At 37.5% G+C, this 20,835-nt stretch overlaps 1 protein-coding gene and 1 long non-coding RNA gene across 13 annotated transcripts in view; both read left to right on the top strand.

The window, feature by feature from the left end:
• The window catches only part of rptor (regulatory associated protein of MTOR, complex 1), a 272,362-nt gene that overhangs the window by 13,282 nt on the left and 238,245 nt on the right, over window positions 1-20,835 (top strand). For all 12 annotated transcript variants that reach the window (XR_012407926.1, XM_073954060.1, XM_073954059.1 and 9 more), the window contains exon 2: window positions 6,049-6,228. Coding sequence is in view for 11 of the 12 variants with exons in the window: in XM_073954060.1 (XP_073810161.1) it covers window positions 6,061-6,228 (168 nt within the window). In the remaining variant the exon portion in view is untranslated. The remainder of the gene's footprint in view (window positions 1-6,048; window positions 6,229-20,835) is intronic.
• On the top strand, window positions 9,031-14,316 carry LOC141386259 (uncharacterized). The gene is made up of 2 exons (XR_012407933.1): window positions 9,031-9,112; window positions 13,967-14,316. It is a non-coding gene; the product is annotated as an uncharacterized lncRNA (long non-coding RNA).

Below are 20,835 nucleotides of genomic sequence, written 5' to 3'. Positions count from 1 at the left end.
GTCGCAAAGGGACGGGATGCGAACCGACAGAAATAGCCCACACAGCAGCCTTAAATATGCTATTGTGCTTGTAAATGAGATTAAACAACAAGTCAAAGCCTTATAATTCCTTTATTAATCATTTAAAATTTGTTAACACGATTTATTGTTATTCTAAACTTTTTAAGTGCAAAGAGGATTCTTTTTGAAAAATAGAATTGAAGAAGTTAAAGACAACTAATATGAAAGCACAAACATTCAGTACAAATATTCTAAGTATGCCTAAATTAAAAAATTAAAGCAGTCTTTTAGCCTAAATGTAAAGAGATTTTCAGTGTTTGCTATTTTGGTAGGACTAACACAAGACCTTTTCATTTATGTTTTAATTTACCTTTTTATTTACATTTTTGTTGTTGATTATATTTTACTATTTAATTTTATGTCACAATTATTGTACATAATAATAAACGAATAATGAAAAATAATAAAAATAGGCCTTATGTATTTAAGGACATGTGGTGAAACACTAAGAAACGGTCAGGCGCATGGTCTAAAGAGCTTAAGTTGAATACTGCTTCATAAAATAATTTTGCCGCAGGACATATCTCGCAGGATTATTTTTTAATAATTTTCAGTTATTTTTTTTGTTTCAAAACAACAATGTTCTCTTTAAAGTTCTCTTTAAAGTATAACTGTTGTTTTGTTTTTTTTACTTAATGGCCCAGTATGTTTTGTATTTTAATTTCAATTTCAGTCACCTTGCATATGCATTTGAAATATAATGCGCGCATAACCGCGGAAAGAAAAAAAAAAACTGTCAAAGGTTAGAGCTAATTCATCAAAATTAGCTATATTAAAATACAGCATGTAAGTTAATACAGGCAGAGTGTGAACAAACTCAAGGCTTAGATATGCGCTTGCCTTTTAATGCATTTAAAAAGATTTGCGGCCTTTTTATAGGCTACATGCGATTATGGTGTATAATGTTTCTTTTATTATTTTTTATTTTGTATGGTAAAGAACAATGCACTGTATGTTATTAATATAAACTTAGGTTAAAATTTACTATTGATAAACGGGACCTACCTCAATCAGATCACTTAAAGTATAATAAAATAATGTTAACGTCAATGTTCTTCTTTAAAGTAAAATTGTTGTTTTGTTTTTTTTACTTAATGGATCAGTATGTTTTGTATTTTAATTTTAATTTCAGTCACCTTACATATGCATATGAAATATAGGCTAATGCGTGCATAACCGCGAAAAAAGAAGAAAAGGCTGTCAAAGGTTTGGCCAGTGTGTTTTTTGTCTAATAAATGATATATATATATATTTTTTTACTTTAAAACTTTAAAACAGATTGCTATTTTTCTAATGACATATGATTTAATAAATTTGTATTTTAAAAATTTCTCTTGTTTGAATTTTTTAACTGCACTTTTAAGGAAATATTTTAGTAGCCTACATCAAAAAGTGTGGTTATAATGACATCTGACTGGCTAATCCAGCAAAAAAGTCACTAAAATGTAGTATTTAAATCTCATAGTTAAATGGAAACTGAGGCGTATAACTGCAAAAAGGTCCACTTGAGAAAAAAAGAACCATCCCTTTCACCAGGCTGGCAACGGGCCTCATGTGTGCGCATGAGTCGATATGTTGCCTTTTTATAGTCTACATGCTACTATGATGTATAATAATGTTGTTATTGTTGTTTTGTCTGGTAACCTTAGGCTAAAACTTATAATTCATAAACGTGTTAGAAATAAAGCATGAAAAACACGTTAAAAACTATTTCTTTTGCGTATAATCGGGATAAAAGTCATACAGTTGGTTAAGAGGATATATTTATTCTGAGGAAAAAAAGCAAATAGAAATACAAAAATAACTGAATGTTTTGTTTTAAGTTGTCTCTAATACTGAAGACGTCGGTGGGCGCTAACAGAGGTTCGTGTGGACCGTAGAAATTCCTTCACTCTGTCCTTTATGCGTTTGCTGTCAGCGCTGGTCAGGTATATATATATATATATATATATATTAATAAACGTCACAGCCACAAATATAAATAACACAACTTGTACTAAAACTGGGCGAGGATTTGAAAGAATACGATGCTTGTTATATAATTTAAAATGTTTTTCCTCTTGTCCTATTTCTGCATACAAATTTTTTCACTCGCCACTCTGCCAGAGCCCGTCAATTGAGAGCGATGCATGTCATGTGTTGCATAATTGCCTTTTTTCCTGTGCGTGCGTGATCAATTTCTGATCATTTTTTGCTCGGGCTCTCACACACAACCTTTATGTCTGCTGTGTCTTTAATATGGTGTGTAGATTATTATGCGTTATTGAAACATCAAGGGGGACGCAGCAAAGTAACTTATAAATTAAAATTGTATTATTTTATGCAACAGCCTTACATTACGCCTTACAGCGATTATAAGCAAAAAGACCTCAAGGCTAGATGTTTTCTTTCCCTTTTTTATTTATTTGTTTATTTTGGCGCATGTGTGCGATAGGAAAGCTAGTGTAATTAGGCAAGCCATCTTTCCCAGACTCGGGGCAAATTCCGCCTTTCCTTTCACTCCGTTCCGAAGCCCCAGCTGGCCCTCCTGCCATCCACTGCGTAAAACATATGCTGGATAAGTTGACGGTTCATTCCGCTGTGGCGATCACAGACTAATAAAGGGACTAAACCGAAAAGAAAATGAACGAACGAATGAATGAATAAATTAATAATAATAAAATAAAAATAAGGTAATTATCTTTAAACACAAATGCCGCGTAAGCGGCCTTTTTACTTTTAGAGATGGTACATTTGAATTGCCTCTTCCCACTTCCCCCACCTCAAAATTGAAAGTTGCAAAGAGAACTATAGCTCATTTACACCTTGATGTAGCCTCAATAGCAAAGAGCATAGTCCATTTACATCTCAACACAGAGCAAGTTTAGCGGAAGAATGTCAAATCAGAATCACGCAGATGAAGCACACCAGCTACTACTTTCATGAAACTATTAAATGTGTATTGTCATAAATTTGCTTATTTGCAGCAGCTTTTTTTCGCGCAACAGAATTGCGGCGTTGGGAAGCCGTCAATGAATAAAAACAGGGTCAATAGTAAAATCGGCTTTTCATTGTATCCCTATTACCTATATCAGTGCATTGAAGGCCTTTTATGGTGTCATCACGATAGAATAGCCTAAGTTATATTGAAATAATTTAAAGAACAAAGTTATAAAAACTCACATTACATAAATAAACAATTAAAAATATCTTTAGGTTGTCTTTATTTAATTGCCCTCGTGATGATGGTGTGCTTTATCATTATGTGCGTTTTACTTATAACGTGATTCAAATGATGGATCTGCGACAGAGAAACTAGGGGTTTTGGGAAACATGCATCACTATATCCTTTTTTTCCCCAAACTGTGCATAGTTCAACCGCAAGTTACTGTAGCCTACGTCTTTTTTTGGGAAAGCGCCCCATGTCCGCTAGTGCCGCGCGCCTCTTTCTCTGGGCAAAAAGGAGTTGATTTTTTAAATATTAAATATACAGAACAAATATTTTAGCACATCGAAAGTAATTAAATTACCTCTTTTGATTAAAACCTTTATGCAAAAAGATCAGAAAAAAGGCAATATATGCGACATGACATCGCTCTCATGCCACGATTTGAGGATAAATTCGCTTTTAGGTGCTGCTTTGAATAAAATAAAACTATTAAAAAGCACATTAAAGACACTCATAAAATAAAACATTAATAAAGGAGTATCTTATGAAAAAACACCAATTGACGGGCTCTGCTTTCGGTTTTAAAAGAATCAAGCAGCTTTAAAAATATAATTTGCTGAAGAGAAATGACAGGGGAAAAAGATTAAACATATCGGCACTGTAAAAAGAACATTCCACTTTGATATATTCTTTCGACTCCGACACATCAGCTAAGATTATGAACGACGGAGTGTCTCTCCTGCTTCAGTAGCGTGTCCCGCTGGTTATAAAGGAGGAGGCGGAGAGAATGCGCTGCTTAGTTTCGGCTCGATATATTTAATTAAAAACTAACACCGAACTGCTTATAACGCTCAAAAAAGTTAAACTAAAATGCACAACTCTTGTTGGTTGCACCTGCGGGATGCACAATGAACCTAACGCGCCATTATTTTAATTCTATATTCGTGAAGAGTGAGCCAACCGCATATGCTAAGTCAGTCCTGTTGGTCGGGACTCTCTGCTTTATAACTTATTAGTTTATTACAATAATCACACTTAGCTTTGCCATCGTTCTTCACCACATATAGCCACTCAACACATCTTGCGGTCCATCTTTAATGTTTAGATTATTGAAGGTGCTATTGATGTTTTGAGAAAAAAAATGAATAGTACTGAAACTAAATTATTAAAAATAAACTTGCGGGACTTCGTTTATGTCCTGCAGCAACATTATTTTTATTACACTTTAAGTGATCTGCTTGAGGTAGGTCACGTTTATCAATGGTAAGTTTTAGCCTAAGTTTACATCAATAACATAATGTGCATTGTCCTTTACCATACAAAAAAAGTAAAAAAAAAAAAACATTTATTTATATTTTAAATGCATTAAAAAGCAAGCGCATATCTTAGCCTTGAGTTTGTTCACACTCTGCCTGTATTAACATAAATGCTGTATTTTAATATAGCTAATTTTGATTAGCTTTAACTGACAGCCTGTTCTTCTTTTTCCGCGGTTATGTGGCATTATATTTCACACGCATATGCAAGGTGACTGAATATGAAATTAAAATACAAAACTTACTGAGCCATTAAGTAAAAAAACAAAACAAAACAGTTATACTTTAAAGCAGAACATTGACGTTTTGAAACAAAAAAACGGAACTGAAACTAAATTATTAAAAATAAACCTGCTAGACTTTATTTATGTCCTATTTTCATTATTTATTTATTTTCATTATTCGTTTATTATTATGTACTGAAACATAAAATGAGATTGTAAAATATAATCAACAACGAAAATGTAAATAAAAACGTAAATTAAAAACATAAATGAAAATATCTTGTCTTAGTCCTATCAAAATAGCAAACTACATCTCTCTATATTTAGACTAAAAGGCTGCTTTATTTATTTATTTATTTATTTATTTATTTAAGACTACTTATTTGTACTGAATGTTTATGCTTTCACTTTAGTTGTCTTTCATTTCTTCAATTCTATTTTCCAAAACGAATCCTCTTTGCACTTAAAAAGTTTACAATAAACCAGGTAAACAAATTTTAAATGTAAGTTGAGGTGATCGCAAGTTCACAACTGTGAGGTGATGTGCTCTACCGGCAGAATAATCTATATTATTTTGCTGTTTTTCATATGCGCACGTTTAAGATTTGAGATAATAACATTGCCATGATAGTCAAAGAAATCAAAACATTATTTTCACCCCAACGCAATTTAATCGGGCACTGAAGGCTAATAACTTAATTCTTATATTTGCTTTTTGACTTCTCACCATGTATCTTTTCTACAGCATAGTATAGTGTAAGAGCATGTCTATTACCAGAAAAACTAAATTAAAATTATATTTTAATTGAACACATCACATCACAACACAGTAAGCTACGCCTACAGAACAGTCTGTTTAGCATTGTGAAAAGGCAAAGCTGAATATCTGTGGTTAAAGTGCCACCCAGCGGTCAAATGCTGCTGGCGCATCAAGTACCGCCGTCGCCGCGGTATGAATGGCGGCACAAGGAACACATTGAAGTAGTAACATCTGTATATATACATATATACATATATTATATATATTTTTATATATATATTGTCCACTTCAAAGATTCTGGTCCAATTCCTCATCTTTGCTGCAATAGACTCTCATTAATCATATCAATCATCAGCCATCTATTCAATAAACTGTCAAAATACTAACAACTCTGGTCTCTGTCTTCCTTCTGTGACAGAAAGTAATTGTGAATATAAAATACTGAGGCAACTCTCCTACTGTATTTAGTCGCTATGACTTTTAGGGCTTTGAATGAATGCTGCACTAAAGTCTAATTTTAATTTTTTTTTATTATTCTAGATTTTTTTTTTAATGAAAATGGATGCTGAGCTGCTTCACTCCCCTGTCTTGGGTCTGGCAGAGGAGGAGGAGGTGGACATGACTGACTGGAACCTTCCACTGGCCTTCATGAAGAAACGCCACACAGAGAAGATTGAGGGATATAAAGCTTTGGCTCAGAGCTGGAGAATGAAAGACAGGGTAAGCTTTTTTTTTTTTTTTTTTTTGGTTGCTTGTAAACTGTTGTATATTATTAACTTTATTTCATATATTACCGTTTCATTTGAGTTTTTCTTTTTCAAAATACATGATGCTATCCTTCAAAATTACATGAATGATAGCATGGTATATAGAAGGTTATAAACTATATTAACTCTTTTCTTGCCATTCATGGCCTTCAGCCATAAAAAGCAATTTTAATAATTTTCAGCTAGTTTAACAGCTCTCTGAAAATGTTCTGCCATGATAATTTGAGCCTAATATGTGTCCAAACAAAGAATTGACCAAAACAAAAAAGTAATTTATTTTATTTTCATGTGTTCATATTTGATCACCACTTAAATGCTGATAGGTTTCATCAATAATTTAGGTTTGACAAAAAAAAAAAAAAAAGAAAATTTATGTCTGATGTCTAAAACGGATTTCTTGTGTTTTTATTATTTTTATTATTTTAATTTTCCCCCCTTTCCATTTTGTCACACAAGGAACCAGTTTGTTTGAGGTTTGCCCTAAATTACATTTACTTCTATTTACATATACATCTACAGTGCATTTTAAAATTCTAGGAATAATCACTTGTTCAGAATTAATTGAGCGTATTAGACAAAATGGGCTGTGGTATACTAGGGGGAGCTCCCTGAAATACTGTGAAGCTGAGCCATTCAGGGCTTTGTAGATAGCAAATAACATATACAATTTTATACAATGTTTTTTAGAATGTTTTTTACAATGCTGAATGAGCCTGAGTAATATGATCATATTTCTTCCTATACACACACACACACACACACACACACACACACACACACACACACACACACACACACACACACACACACAAACACACACACATATATATATATATATAAAATATTATAAAATAAAATGGTATATATATATATATCAGGTTGAGAGGAGATATTACTGTAAAACCTAACAGTGAAAATCACTAAAGGAAATAAATTAGTTTAACTCATAATTAAAAAAAGTTACTTTGACTTAATAAAAAAAGAGTCATGGTAACTCATAAACTGGTAATATAAAGCAGAACTCAAGCTTAATGAGTTATTTATGAATAAATTATATTTTTGTGTTAACTCTAATGCTTTAAGTTAAATTACTTTATTCTAGTCTGTTTATAGCATTCAACAAAATGATATTTAAATGAAATTACAAAGAAGTACACTTAAAACTAAAAATTCTTTATTGATATCAGTGGTTAAAAACTATTAAATTCATGAAAAATTCATATAGAAATATAAAAAATAGCACGTTATTAGACATCTGAATGGAAAATCCCGCGCATTTTCTCCCTCAAGACTGCATGGCATGTAGCCATTGTGGCTGTGCAGGAGGAGAGGCAGACAGACGAGAGGATCAACGGCTGACAGAAAGTATCCCCAGGTAAGCACTGTGAACTACTTCAATATATTTGTTCTTATAAAATTTTTTTAGTGTTTTGTTATAATGTCACGTTGGTCAGTCAGCCATGTTACTCAGTTTAGACTATTTTTGAGGGGAAAGACATGTTACCTCAATGCTCAACGTTAGCTATGCAATTATTTAATGTGAATGATTAAGCCATGTTTTGCTGGACAATACGTCGTCTTTATCTTCATTGTCACTCAAACGACGGAAACTAATGTTAAATTTAGGGCTTACTCACACTATGTACATTTGCCTTAAGCCGGGCCAAAGCACGCTTGTCCATTCTCCCGTCTCCCCCGACGGCTAGCACTTACATCGCATTCAGGCCTGAGCATGCTTACATCATTGATAATGCGCTGTTCAGTAAGAGCTCTCGCTCAGCACAGTGGAGATTTTTTTTTTTTGTTATTTTGTTTCAGTCATTTGGGGTGCAGTGACGCAGTCAAATATTTCGCCGAACAGATCAGCCACACAAACAACCATAGTCCTAGTGCTGCAGGAATTACGAGGTTTGCTGAAGGTGCAGCTGTCATGCAGTGAGGGGTTTGCCTCTTTAATGATTTACGTCAGTTTTCATTCATTGAACATTAAAAATGATTAATAAATCCATATGAAACAATCTCGTAAATGTTACGTCTCGTCTCGTCTTCAGTTTCAAGGTAACCGTGCTCTGGCACACCTCTTATAACCAGGCCAGGGCCGATCCGATCCAGCAAACAGGCCTGTGCACTGTTCGGATAGCATAGTGTGAGTAGGCCCTTATCCGCTTGTTAAGTGGTGACGTGTTTGTGACGTATGTAATACTGTTTCCAGGTCCAAGCCGCCACTCATTAGAGTGGAGAAATCATTTATGATCACGTTTTATTCCTATCACTCATTAAAGTTAATTTTATATAAAATCATACTGTACACAACAATCTCTGGGCTTTCTGCATAACAAATACCAATATGTTAACAATTTATAAGAAAATGAATCACTTTCTGGCCATTGGATATTAGGCATGGACATATATATTGCGATCATGATTTTCGAAAGTATTAAATGCTTTGTAAACGTTTATTATTACCATTTCATGAGTCTCCCCATTCAGTTGAATAGAGCGCTTGGACCTGGAAGCCGCTTCGCGTGACGTCACACTTAACAAGCAGATTGTTACAGGGCAATGTAAGCACACTCATTTTAATATAAGATTTTATAGACAAACTTTCAATTATGCTACGGCAACAAAAATCCAAACGGGCGGTTAATGGAGAACGATGTGGTTGTATTATGAGTTTTTTTCACCGTAAATGTACTCTTTTCACAAGACTATGATAATGATCGATTGCCTTTCTTATTTCTATCTATTGACATGGTTCTTTCCTGGTATTCTTTGATCTCTTCCAGGAATTGTCACGGAGATTCACCAGTGTTGACCACTACACCAAATGGTCAACAGTAAGTGTCTTTAAGATTGCTACTACATAAAAAAATAATAAATTCCTACAATAAAATATTTCTTGGTAGCACTTTACAATAAGGTTCCATCAGTTAAATGTTTAGTAGATGTATTTAGTAATATGAACAAACAATGATAATACATTATTACACTATTTATTTATGTTTGTTAACAATATTAAAAAAATAAGATGTTTAGTTAGTCCTTGTAAACTAATATTACTTGCATTAATGTTATCATGCACAAATTAGTTTTTACACATTTGAACGCATGATTTAAATTATGATTAAAAAAATTATATTCAGGTGTTGTTCATTCTTAGTTCATGTTAGTAAATGCAGTGACTGACATCAAATAATGAACCTTAATGTAAATAATGGCTGATTGTAATGAAGTTTACGGCCCTTTGGCCGCCGGGAAGAAGGAGGCGGAGAACCGACGGAGTTTTAAAATGATTTATTAATAATAATGACGGCAGCTCCTCACGGAGACTGCCATTTAAATCAAAACAAACGGACGGCAGCTCCTCGCGGAGACTGCCGTCAAACTGAAAGCAAAAGTAAAATAACATGCCCGGGCCCGGTCCTCTCTCGGCTTCCTCTGCCATCGGTCCTCCTTTTATGGTCCAGAGCTCCTTCCGTGGGATCCGAGGCAGGTGCACACCGCACGTGTATCCACTCACGCGGTGGCCTCACCCCGTTCCCACGGCTCTCGGCCACGCCCCCTCGCCACATACCCCCATCTCCCATCACAGGCCGGGGGCACCCCGTGGCTGTGCATACTCCGGGGGGGGGGAATTGGCGCCACAGCACCTGCGAGACCTATATGAGACGGGCCGAGAGAAAAGGAGATGGAAAAAAAAGGAGGAAAGACAGAGTAGACCGAGAAAGGGGAGAGAGGAAAAAAATAAATAAATAAATTGGGGTTCGGTTCTCCAGACACGCTGCCACTCGGTCCTCCACCAGCTGAGAGATGCGACGACGTGCTGGGAGCCCTGTGGAGGAATCTATCCACCCGTCCGTCTTCTGGCGTCCGGCGGCGGTTCTCCTGGCTGGCTGGCGGCATTTTTGGTCTCCTGCTCCGCTCCCGCTTCGGTGGATGGATGCAGGCTCTGGCATCATGGCGGATCGCGGCGACTCCCCCGGGTTCTGTGGGATGGCTCCCTTCAGCTCTTTCCCTTCCGGTGGTGAGCCCCGCGTCCCCTGCTCCTCCCCATGCTGGGAGACGGCAGCAGGCAGATCCTTTCCTCGCCAGCCTCAGGCCGCCCCGGCACTCTGGGCAGACGAACGGGTTTCTCCCCCACTCGGGTTAACTCCCGAACACTCGCCCCCTCTCTCAGCGGCGAGGGCATCTGGACAACGCGTCCCTCCTTCTCCCGGGTTTCGGCACCACTGTAATGAAGTTTACGGCCCTTTGGCCGCCGGGAAGAAGGAGGCGGAGAACCGAGGGAGTTTTAAAATGATTTATTAATAATAATGACGGCAGCTCCTCATGGAGACTGCCATTTAAATCAAAACAAACGGACGGCAGCTCCTCGCGGAGACTGCCGTCAAACTGAAAGCAAAAGTAAAATAACATGCCCGGGCCCGGTCCTCTCTCGGCTTCCTCTGCCATCGGTCCTCCTTTTATGGTCCAGAGCTTCTTCCGTGGGATCCGAGGCAGGTGCGCACCGCACGTGTATCCACTCACGCGGTGGCCTCACCCCGTTCCCACGGCTCTCGGCCACGCCCCCTCGCCACACTGATATCTTGATTTTTGGTCATTGCTGTTCTAAGGGCCCATGGTGGCTTGGGGAACCTCCCGCACAGAGAACAACAAAAGCTCTAACCACTTATCCAAATTTTTTTGCATCTTCGTGAACAAATTTACAAATCATTGCTTTAGGTGTGCAATTAAACCATTCCACCATCCTGTCTGTGTGTGGGGGATAGAGAGCCTCTGCAACACTCTTTGCTGGGAGGTTCTCCCAGTTCAATTCTCTTGAAGGATCTCCATGATTGGTAATGGGCCCAATGGCACTTTAGGACAGATTTGTGGTTTTATCAACTGATATTCACGGCATGCAGTGCACCATCTGATGAGGTCCCTGTGAATGCCTGACCAAAAGAATTGGGCCATGAGGTGATTTAGTGTGGCCGCTTGACCTAGAAGTCCAGTTATAGGGTTAGCATGAGCCGCCTGGAAAAGGTTGGCTTTTAGGTACCAGTAATTGGGTAGTTTCTTCTTTTGATTTGAGTGTCTTGGATCACTTAATACATCCTGTCTTTAATGATTGCAAAATACGGATAGCTGAGCGGCTGCTCAGGTTGGAGGATAAGACCATCAATTTCTTTTACATGCTTGATGGCATGTCTTAGCGTGCCGTCCTGCGACTGCTCCAGGGGAAGTCTTTACACTGGGAGATTTCTGGCCCTCCCTCTGAGTCAGCGCGTGACAACATTGCCAGGGATGCCCCTAGCTGATCGGTCAGCCCTCTAGATGGCGTTAATTGATTTTTTTTTATCCAAGATAAACCCACTGTCAAAACCCCTAATAGTTTATCAAAATCAGGCCAATTGGTTCCCAAAATCAGCCAGTGCTTGAATTGGATTTCTACAACCATTAGTGGTCGGCCAAGGTCTGAGCGATCTGATCACAATGTTCTCACCCGCTTGACCTGGTCGGCTAACACAGCGGTCAAATCCAGCACTAAATTCAACTTTGGTCTTTTCAACATCCGCTCGCTTTTGAGTAAGGGCTATCTTGTGCAGGACCTCCTCTCTGACCGCAATTTTTACTTTTTATGCCTAACTAAAACTTGGCAGCAGCCAAATGACTTTAGTTCGCTAAATGATGCTACTCCATCGGGGTTTGTTTATCTTTCTCGACCGCGTGTCTTTGGCAGAGGAGGCGGTCTTAATTCACCACAAGAAATGGAGGATCGCGTCAGTAAGCGTTCCTACCTGTCAATCATTTAAGGTAACTATGTCATCTTTCTTTCAAAATCCACTTTAATCAGTTCCAATGAATGCAATTCTAAAGCCGTCTTTTCTCTCTTTACTAACAATACAAAACCCTCCATCTCACTTCCTCCGAACCTATTTACTGTGGATTTCTGTAACAACTTAGCTTCATTTTTTCTTCAAATATTGAACACGTTATCAGAAAATTCTGTCCACTTCTGTTTTAAATCCATATGTCCAAGTCATATTCACCCCTTCACATTCATTCTCAGAATTTGTTCTACCATCAGTACCTGAAATATGTAGCCTTATTCTTAAACCCAAATCATCCACCTGCAGGTTAGACCCCCTACCTACTACACTTGTAAAGGCCATACTCCCTTCCCTGTCTCCTCTCATCACTGACATAATTCACTACCTCCCACCACTAGTATTGTTCCTTCCTCTCTCAAAGTTGCTGCTGTTACTCCAATTTTAAAGAAAGCTGGTTTAAATCCCAATAACCTCAGTAACTTTCGTCCTATTTCTATCCTTCCATTCATCTCCAAAATTTATGAAAAAACATGTCGCTGCTCAACTTCGCACCCATCTTTCCTATAATAACTTATACAAACAATTCCAGTCTGGTTTTCGCCCACAAAAATCACTCACTTAAAATCTCTAATGACCTCCTAGCAGCTGACTCTGTTTCGCTGTCCATTCTTCTTCTTTAGCTTGATCTAAGTGCAGCTTTTGACACAATCTCGCATAACAATCTCACATAGCTTTTCTATTCCCACAGAAGATTCTGTCATTACCCCTTCCCTTCAGGTTAAGAGTCTGACGGTCATCTTCGACAATACCCTTTTATTCACTCCACATGTTAACTATGTCACCCGTTCCGCTTATTTCCACCTTCGAAATATAAATTGTTTACGCCATTCCCTCACACCTCTTTTAGCTGCCATTCTTGTTCATAGTTTAGTCACATCCCGTTTAGACTATTATAATTCCCTTCTGTTTGGCCTCCCTAGAAAAAAACTCTTTATAAATTACAATGAATACAAAGCGCTGCAGCCTGATCCGGATTTGAATCTGTCACATCACACCCATTCTACAACAGCTTCATTAAAGCCATCCACAATCTCGCTCCTCCATACCTTGCTAATCTTGCTCATGTTGCCACACCTTCTCGAACACTCAGGTCTTCTTCTTCCATTCACATCACTGTTCCCTCTGTCCGCCTCGTCTCCATTGGGAGCAGATCTTTCAGCCACTCTGCTCCTCAGCTTTGGAACTCTCTTCCTCCTGATCTCTGTAATTTAGATTCTCTTTCACAATTTAAATCCAAACTCAAAACAAATCTGTTTAGAACAGCTTAATCACTTAAACCCGACTGCATTTTCAAGGTTTGTATTGTATTCTATCGACTTTTATTATGTTTTTATTTGAACTCATTGTTCTAGCTGTCCTGTATGTTGACTTTGAGTGTCATAAAAGGTGTCTTTAAATGATATTATTTTTATTCTTGATATTAATATTATTATCTGCAAAAATATTCACAGAGTAGCTGAGTAACATTTTAGTAAATTACATATCCTTAAAGAGATGAAACCCAAAAATGAAAATGTGTTCACTATTTACTCTCCCTCAAGTTGTTTCCAATATTTATGAGTTTCTGTCTTCTGTTGAACTCAAAATAAGATATTTTGAAGAATGTTCAAAACCAGTAACCATTGACTTATTAACAACAAATTAAAAACAAAAGAACAAAACTCAAATTGGTTTGGAACAAGGCAAGGCTGTGTAAATGATGACAGAATTTTCATTTTTGAGCAAACAATCTTTTTAAATATGTGGTTTTCATTGTATGTTTTGTTTTTGTGCTTATGTCGAGACATTCCTTAACAAAGACTCTTTCAATGCATTTAGAGGCACAACCAGGCACAAAAGGAACCTGTTGCCATCAAAGTTGTCAAGGAGGAAGAGGGAACACTGCCTGTCGACATATTAGGGTTCTTAAATGTTCTTGAAGATGACGTTGTGATGCCTTCAAAATTCTGGTTCAGTGCAAGGACTCTGGTTTGAGCTGCTTTATGCCCTTCACATGACCTACTCCAAGAAACTGACTTTTTAACCTCCTTAAATTTCAGAAAAAGCTACTGTTGACAAATTGATTGATTGATTACATTTGGGAAACTTGTTTTGTACTTGATATACTTGACTGAATTAAATGTATTATTTCAATAAATTATCTTAAAAATATCTCCTCATCAATAAAATATCTCCTTTTTATGTAATTTCTTGTTTACACATGTAAGTTTTTGCTTTATGTTAAAATCTATTTGTGTTCAGGTAGTAAAATGAATTATGTCCAAACAACCGTATAGCTACTCAAATAGTTTGAGGAAACTAACTGTGGCAAACCATTTTAGTTGACTAGCTTTATTTATTTGAGTTTAGTCAACTTAAACCATTTGCCGCAATCGGTTGAGTTGAATTCAGTTGTTTCCACTTAATTTATGTTAACTGAACAGAATTGACAACTGAGCCAAAAATTGTAAGTTTCAAATACTCTAAATGTTTGACTATTTCAACTCAAATAGTATAAGTGTATATGATTTAATATATATATATAAGCTTATAGTACTCAAACTATTTGGTTTCAAAACTTAAATTGTGGGGAAGCACGGTGGCGCAGTGTGTGGCACAATTGCTTCACAGCAAGGAGGTTGCTGGTTCGAGCCCCTGCTTGGTCATTTGGCATTTCTGTTTACATGTTCTCCCTGTGCTTGCGTGGGTTTCCTCCGGGTGCTCAGATTTACCCCACAGTCTAAATACATGTGGTATAGGTGAATTGATTAAACTAAATTGGTTTCCTGGTGTTGGGTTGCAGCTGGAAGGGCATCCGCTGCATAAAATATATATTTGCTGGATAAGCTGGCGGTTCATTCTGTTGTGGGGTTCCCTGATTAATAAAGGGACTTACCTGAAACAGACAAGAATGAATGAATGAACTTAAACCATTTTCCGCAATCGGTTTCCTCAAACAACTTAACGGGTTTTACAGTGTAAAGTTGTCTATAATTGACATAACAGTGGAGACTAACTTCATATTTTTAAATAATATTGCCTATTGGTAGCATATATATTTTAAAGGTTAATTTTAAAGGTTAACCAAGAACTGAGCCTTGTGTTACACCACACAGTACTTTTGATTAGTATAACACCTTTTTATTAACACAATTTGAAAATGATCTGATAGTTAAATCCTGAACTGCAGCACTGAGTTCCAACGACATTAACAGAGAAATGCAACAACAATTGCGCGATAAGACTAGGTCATTCATACCTCTTTAGTTTTTTTTTTTTTAGATACTTTGAAATGCTCTAAATCTAGATTGGAGTTTGTCACAAATATTGTTTCTTAGTATGAAGAAACAGAGTAAAAACAGCTGTAACACTTTAGTTTGTCTCAATTTATGCTTTAACTAATGGCTTATTAGCTGCCTATTATTAACATATTTACTTCATTTTAGGGGTGTCAAAATAAATTGTTCGATGCAATGCAGATGTGGACAATTTAGTATTGGTTTAGTAGTAGATCAAAACTGGTTATCACGTAGTAATGTCATTTATCTCATATGCGCTATGCAACAGCTCGTAAAATGTTGCAGCTCATAACATGTTGCAGAAACAATGCAACATTACCAATGACAAATTTTAGTGCTAAACAAATACACTGTCAACACTCTCAAAGCACCCAGGCTAAATAAATGTCAGTCAATACATTTGACACAGCACATTCTAGTTCATTCAGCACACAGATTCATGTGAAGTTATTCATAACAACATAACGCACGAAAGACAAAGGCTATAGCGTTAAGCCTTTACACTTTTAGAGTCCTGCTTAGGCACATATTTTACCACTATGATTTAATCTAAGGGCATTTTTATTTAGTGAACTACCTTCGTGTGCAAAGCTGCCATGTAGTTAAGGTCAAGCCATGTGATCTGCACAGTGCGAGTAGTTGACATTAGGGATGTGACGAGATCTCGGGTTGTGAGATCTTGCGAGACTAAATCATGATTTCTCGTCGAGGTGAAAAGTTGTCTGAGGTAAAGAGTTGTGATGTTATGATGGAGCATGAGGTTGAATTTAGCACTGAAGATTGTAGGCAGGATTGGAGTAAAACCGCACATCAAGTGCGCAGGACGACAAAGGCTGGCCTCGCAGTTGCGCGTCACTCGAGTGGCGCAGGTGAGTTATACGTAACCGATTTAAATTGATTTTTTTCTTCACGGGAGTTCAAAAGTTGTTGCTGCAGCCACACGCATTAACCACGTAAATGAACACAGACACACATCTTCTCCGAGTGTGCACGCGCACACACGCACACATGCACACACCTACGCACACACAGTAAACTTCTGAAGACACATACACCCATCATCGTCATTATCATCATTACAGAACACACGTTTATGCTGTCCAGAAAAAAAACGAAAGCTGTTGCTGAATGAAAGTGAAACTGTTAAAATAGTAAAAATCAAAAATTACATCATAACATAAAAAAAGTTTAGTTTGTGGAAAGAAGTTTGATTCGCATGTCAAATTTTACAGGGAAGAAGCAAGTGTGTCTCACCCCTCCTTTTAAGTGACTGTTTCGGCTGTTACATCACCTCCTGGGGGCTGGCTGAAGTACAAGTCATAAAGCCTGCCTCCTACGTGTTAATGAATGAGACTTGAGCCCAAATAAAAAAAAATAATTACACTTTTAATAAAATTTACCAAAAGATGGTTTTGGTCACTGATATAGGCTTAGATCTTCATTTTTGTAAGGTTAACAGTTAAGGTTAAGGTTAAGGTTAGATTAACAGTTATGATTGACAACTTCTCTAAGCAAACCGTCAGAGCTTCGGGAGGAGGCTGAAGTGTTACTATTCGATTTCTGTGTTATTTTACCATGATAAAATGAGTTCAGCAGTAAACTATACATTCTGACCTACAGGATATGATGGATCACTTTTTATTTGGTAAAGTTAGGGTTTTATCTGGCTTTATTATTAGTTTGCTTATACTTGCCTAGCCATGACGTGGAAAATACAGGTGAACGTTATCTAGCAGTAATTATTTTTTTGGGGTCTGAAATAATGATAAGGAAGACAAAACTAATGTTAGCCTATCTTCACATTGTGAAAATGGATAAACAATATACAAGCGATGTTGCAGCAGCTGATTGGCCTATAGCATATAGACATCAGTTGATGTATTAATACTGCTAAGTTTATTGTACAAATTGATAAGGATTATTTTATGAAGTGCAGGGATGGGATGTGTAAATATCCTGTTGATATTTAGAAATCTTGCTGTGTTTTTATCTTTTAAACACACAATTTTCCCGCATGGGAAATAGCGGTCCATGATGTGTTGACAGACAAGCATTTAGTTGGAAGCTTGATTCTGCAGCTCTGCCTCTTGCTCCATCAGGTAGAATCTTCTGCACATGCCCAGGCTCCAATTTCATACGTCTTTTGCAACAGTTTGTGCCCGTCATGAGGCATTTTGCCTTCAAAGCATTCAATGGAAAAGGCGCTGTTGTGTCGTTCATAATTTTTACAGTCATTGGGAAGAAGCCAGTTAGTAGAGTTTATAGCTAAATATTTAGCAGTGTTTGCATGTCCTTTATGGCACAACTCATTAGAATAAATGTAAAATAACTTTCATTAAAAGTTGAATAAAAATCTATTTTCTATTTATATAATCACAAATATTTAGCTAATTTTTAAAATTATAAATAAACACTATCTTCCGTTCATATACTAGCAAAATATTTTGCAGTGTTTGCATGTCATTTAATGCATAGAATTAATTCAAATATATGTAAAATAACATCATTACAACTTGATAAAAAAAAAAAACAGCACCTAAATAGTTTTGCAATATGTGATTTGTGAAAAGTGTCATGGCAGAGCATTAAAGTTGACCAGTCGATTAGTCAATGCAACCCCTACTGCAGAGTGACTTCTCTCCACCGCGTCTATCATGGATCATCAGGGATTGCCACAACTGTTTTTTAATGTCTGCATTAGGGCTGTGCGATATGGGCAAAACAAACCTATTTTGATTTTTTTGAACAATGTTGTGAACTTGCGATTTCGATTTAAATCATGATTTTGACACAAACACACACACAAAAACACACACACACACACACGCATATGTAAATATGTAAATAGACTACTGTGTGTGTATATGTGTGTGTTTTGCCATGCATAGATCATAAAGCTCTTTGTGACGCTGCCGTGAAATAGGCCATTCACATATCGGGTCTTTTGAGGGCTCTAGTCGATTATTTCCAATGGAGACGCATGGCACGCTTTCGTATTTCATGAGCACCCAGTTGAAAATACCTATTTAGAATGCTGCAAGTCACATAACAAAACCTATTTAGCTTTATACTTTGTATAGAATAGAAACATTTCAGTGCACTAAATACCCCAGACAAACACAGAACATCCAGTCCTTGCAGTGCTTTTAAATTGTTTTCAGAAATAAAACTGCAGAACCGCAGCAATGTTTTGTTATCCTCAGCGATGCACTTGTGCTTTACATATACTTTTAAACGTGATATGTGACTGAAAGGTCTTGCTGCCAATAAAAAAAAAAAAACATCTGTGCTGTAGGGTTAAGTTACTTTGGATACAGGAAGGTTGATGTTTGGCAGAATCGGGTAATTTCTAAAAATTACCTGATTCTGCCATACATCAACCTTCCTGTATCCAAAGTAACTTAACCATACAGCACAGATGTTTTTTTTATTGGCAGCACGTCCTCCTGTGCTGAACTCATCATCCCTGTTTATTCAGGTTATTTGTCATTAAGCTCAGTCTCTTTTTCTCACACTCTGTTTTGGCGTGCTGGGTTATGATTGGTTCAAACAGCATACTACAGGAAAATCAGGCTGTTAGGTGTTTTAGAAATCACAAATGGTTTAAATTGCGGTTTTGATATAATTTCAAGAAATCGCACAGCCCTAGTCTGCGTTACACCTTGGTGACTGTTCACACCTAGGCATGTATCCTAAAAGTATTCGGCAGCTAGCTCTCTGCAACTCTCACATGGTCGCCCACTGAAGCTAAGCAGGGCTGCGCCCGGTCAGTACCTGGATGGGAAACCACATGGGAAAGCTAGGTTGCTGCCGGAAGTGGTGTTAGTGAGGCCAGCAGGGAGCGCTCAACCTGTGGTCTGTGTGGGTCCTAATGCCCCAGTATAGTGACGGGGACTCTATACTGTTCAGTGAGCGCTGTCTTTCGGATGAGACGTTAAACGTTTGAGCCTCAGCTGGGTCAGTTGGCATTTCTGTGTGGAGTTTGCATGTTTTCCCTTTGTTCGCGTGGGTTTTCTCTGGGTGCTCTGTTTTCCTCAACAAGTCCAAAAACATGCAGTATAGGTGAATTGGGTTAGCTAAATTGTCCGTTGTGTATGTGTGTGAATGGGTGTGTAGAGATGTTTCCCAGGGATGGGTTGCAGCTGGAAGGGCAATCGCTGCATAAGTTGGCGGTTTATTTCGCTGTGGCGACCCCAGATTAATAAAGGGACTAAGCTGAAAAGAAAATGAATGAATGAATGAATGAATACTACTTGTAATACAATTTTGTCTTTTAAAACAAATGGTCAGGTACATAAGCTGTACCTTTAAAAACTCAAGTACATGCACAGAGCAACATGACCATTTATGGCAAATAAACAAATGTAAATATCCTGATTGCTTTATGAGCCCTGTTTAGCGAGTAATTTCTTACACCTCTATGACTGGTCATGTGCTAAACAAAAAGGTCTGCGATTGGCTCTAACGCTCTCGAGCTGTTCACCGATAAGTGACACTGATAAATGGTCACTGATCAATGGTAGACGCAGAGGAAAAAACTCCCTATGCAACTCATGTCTATATCCAGAAGTATAGCTGTAACAGCAAAGAGGAGAGAAAACTTTACCTCAGGACAGCAGGTCAAAGGTCCACAGTGAGTGAGAGAGAGAGAGAAATGGAGTTTACTTTGAGTTTCTCCATAACTGTGAAACTGGGGCTTCTGCTGTAAGTGTCCTTGAAAGACTGACCAGCAAACACAATCAGCTACTACACAACTACTACAATATAGCGCAAATGAGCTAAATGTAATCAGTAACCAATAGCCGTTTATGATTATTGCTGAAACAATACCGAATTACCTGTGACTGCATCGCAGTGCACTTAAGAAACAATGAATTTTGACACTTGTAGTTGACTTTTTAGCAAGACGCTCCTTTGCAAGCAAGAAGCGCCTGTGGTGCTTTTTAGGTGCTGGTATTTTCTCTTTCTGCCTCAACTCTTACAAATTACCTGGTTTTGTTTGTGTCTGTGACTTTTCAAGATATTCCCACATTATTAATGAGCTGTTTTTCTTTGATATTAATTAGTCCACTAATGCTTCTAAAGCAGCAGATGCCATCATCCCACTCATTCGCGCTTTCCTGTTTGTTTTTTATTGTGTTCCGTATGGTTCGGTTGTGCAATTCTGATTGGGCAGAACAAAAGTGTGCTTACTAAGTTAGCTTGTAAGACTGTCACACACAGACGGCAGTCACACATTTGCACAAGGTTTAAAGAATCGGGGTGCACTCAGACACCGTGCTCAAGAGCGCTTCCTGGGATGTTTAAGAAATGTAAGTGCTCTGAATCTATAGGATTACATATCTATATAACCAATCATAGGGGTGTAAGACCTTGCCTGTCAGTGCTTAAAAAGCAAGCGGTATAATA

Source organism: Danio rerio, chromosome 6, assembly GCF_049306965.1.
Source record: "Danio rerio strain Tuebingen ecotype United States chromosome 6, GRCz12tu, whole genome shotgun sequence".
NCBI classification, from domain to species: domain Eukaryota; kingdom Metazoa; phylum Chordata; class Actinopteri; order Cypriniformes; family Danionidae; genus Danio; species Danio rerio.
The sequence above is the reverse complement of the archived record's forward strand: the minus strand, read 5'-3'. Positions and strand labels throughout refer to the sequence as shown.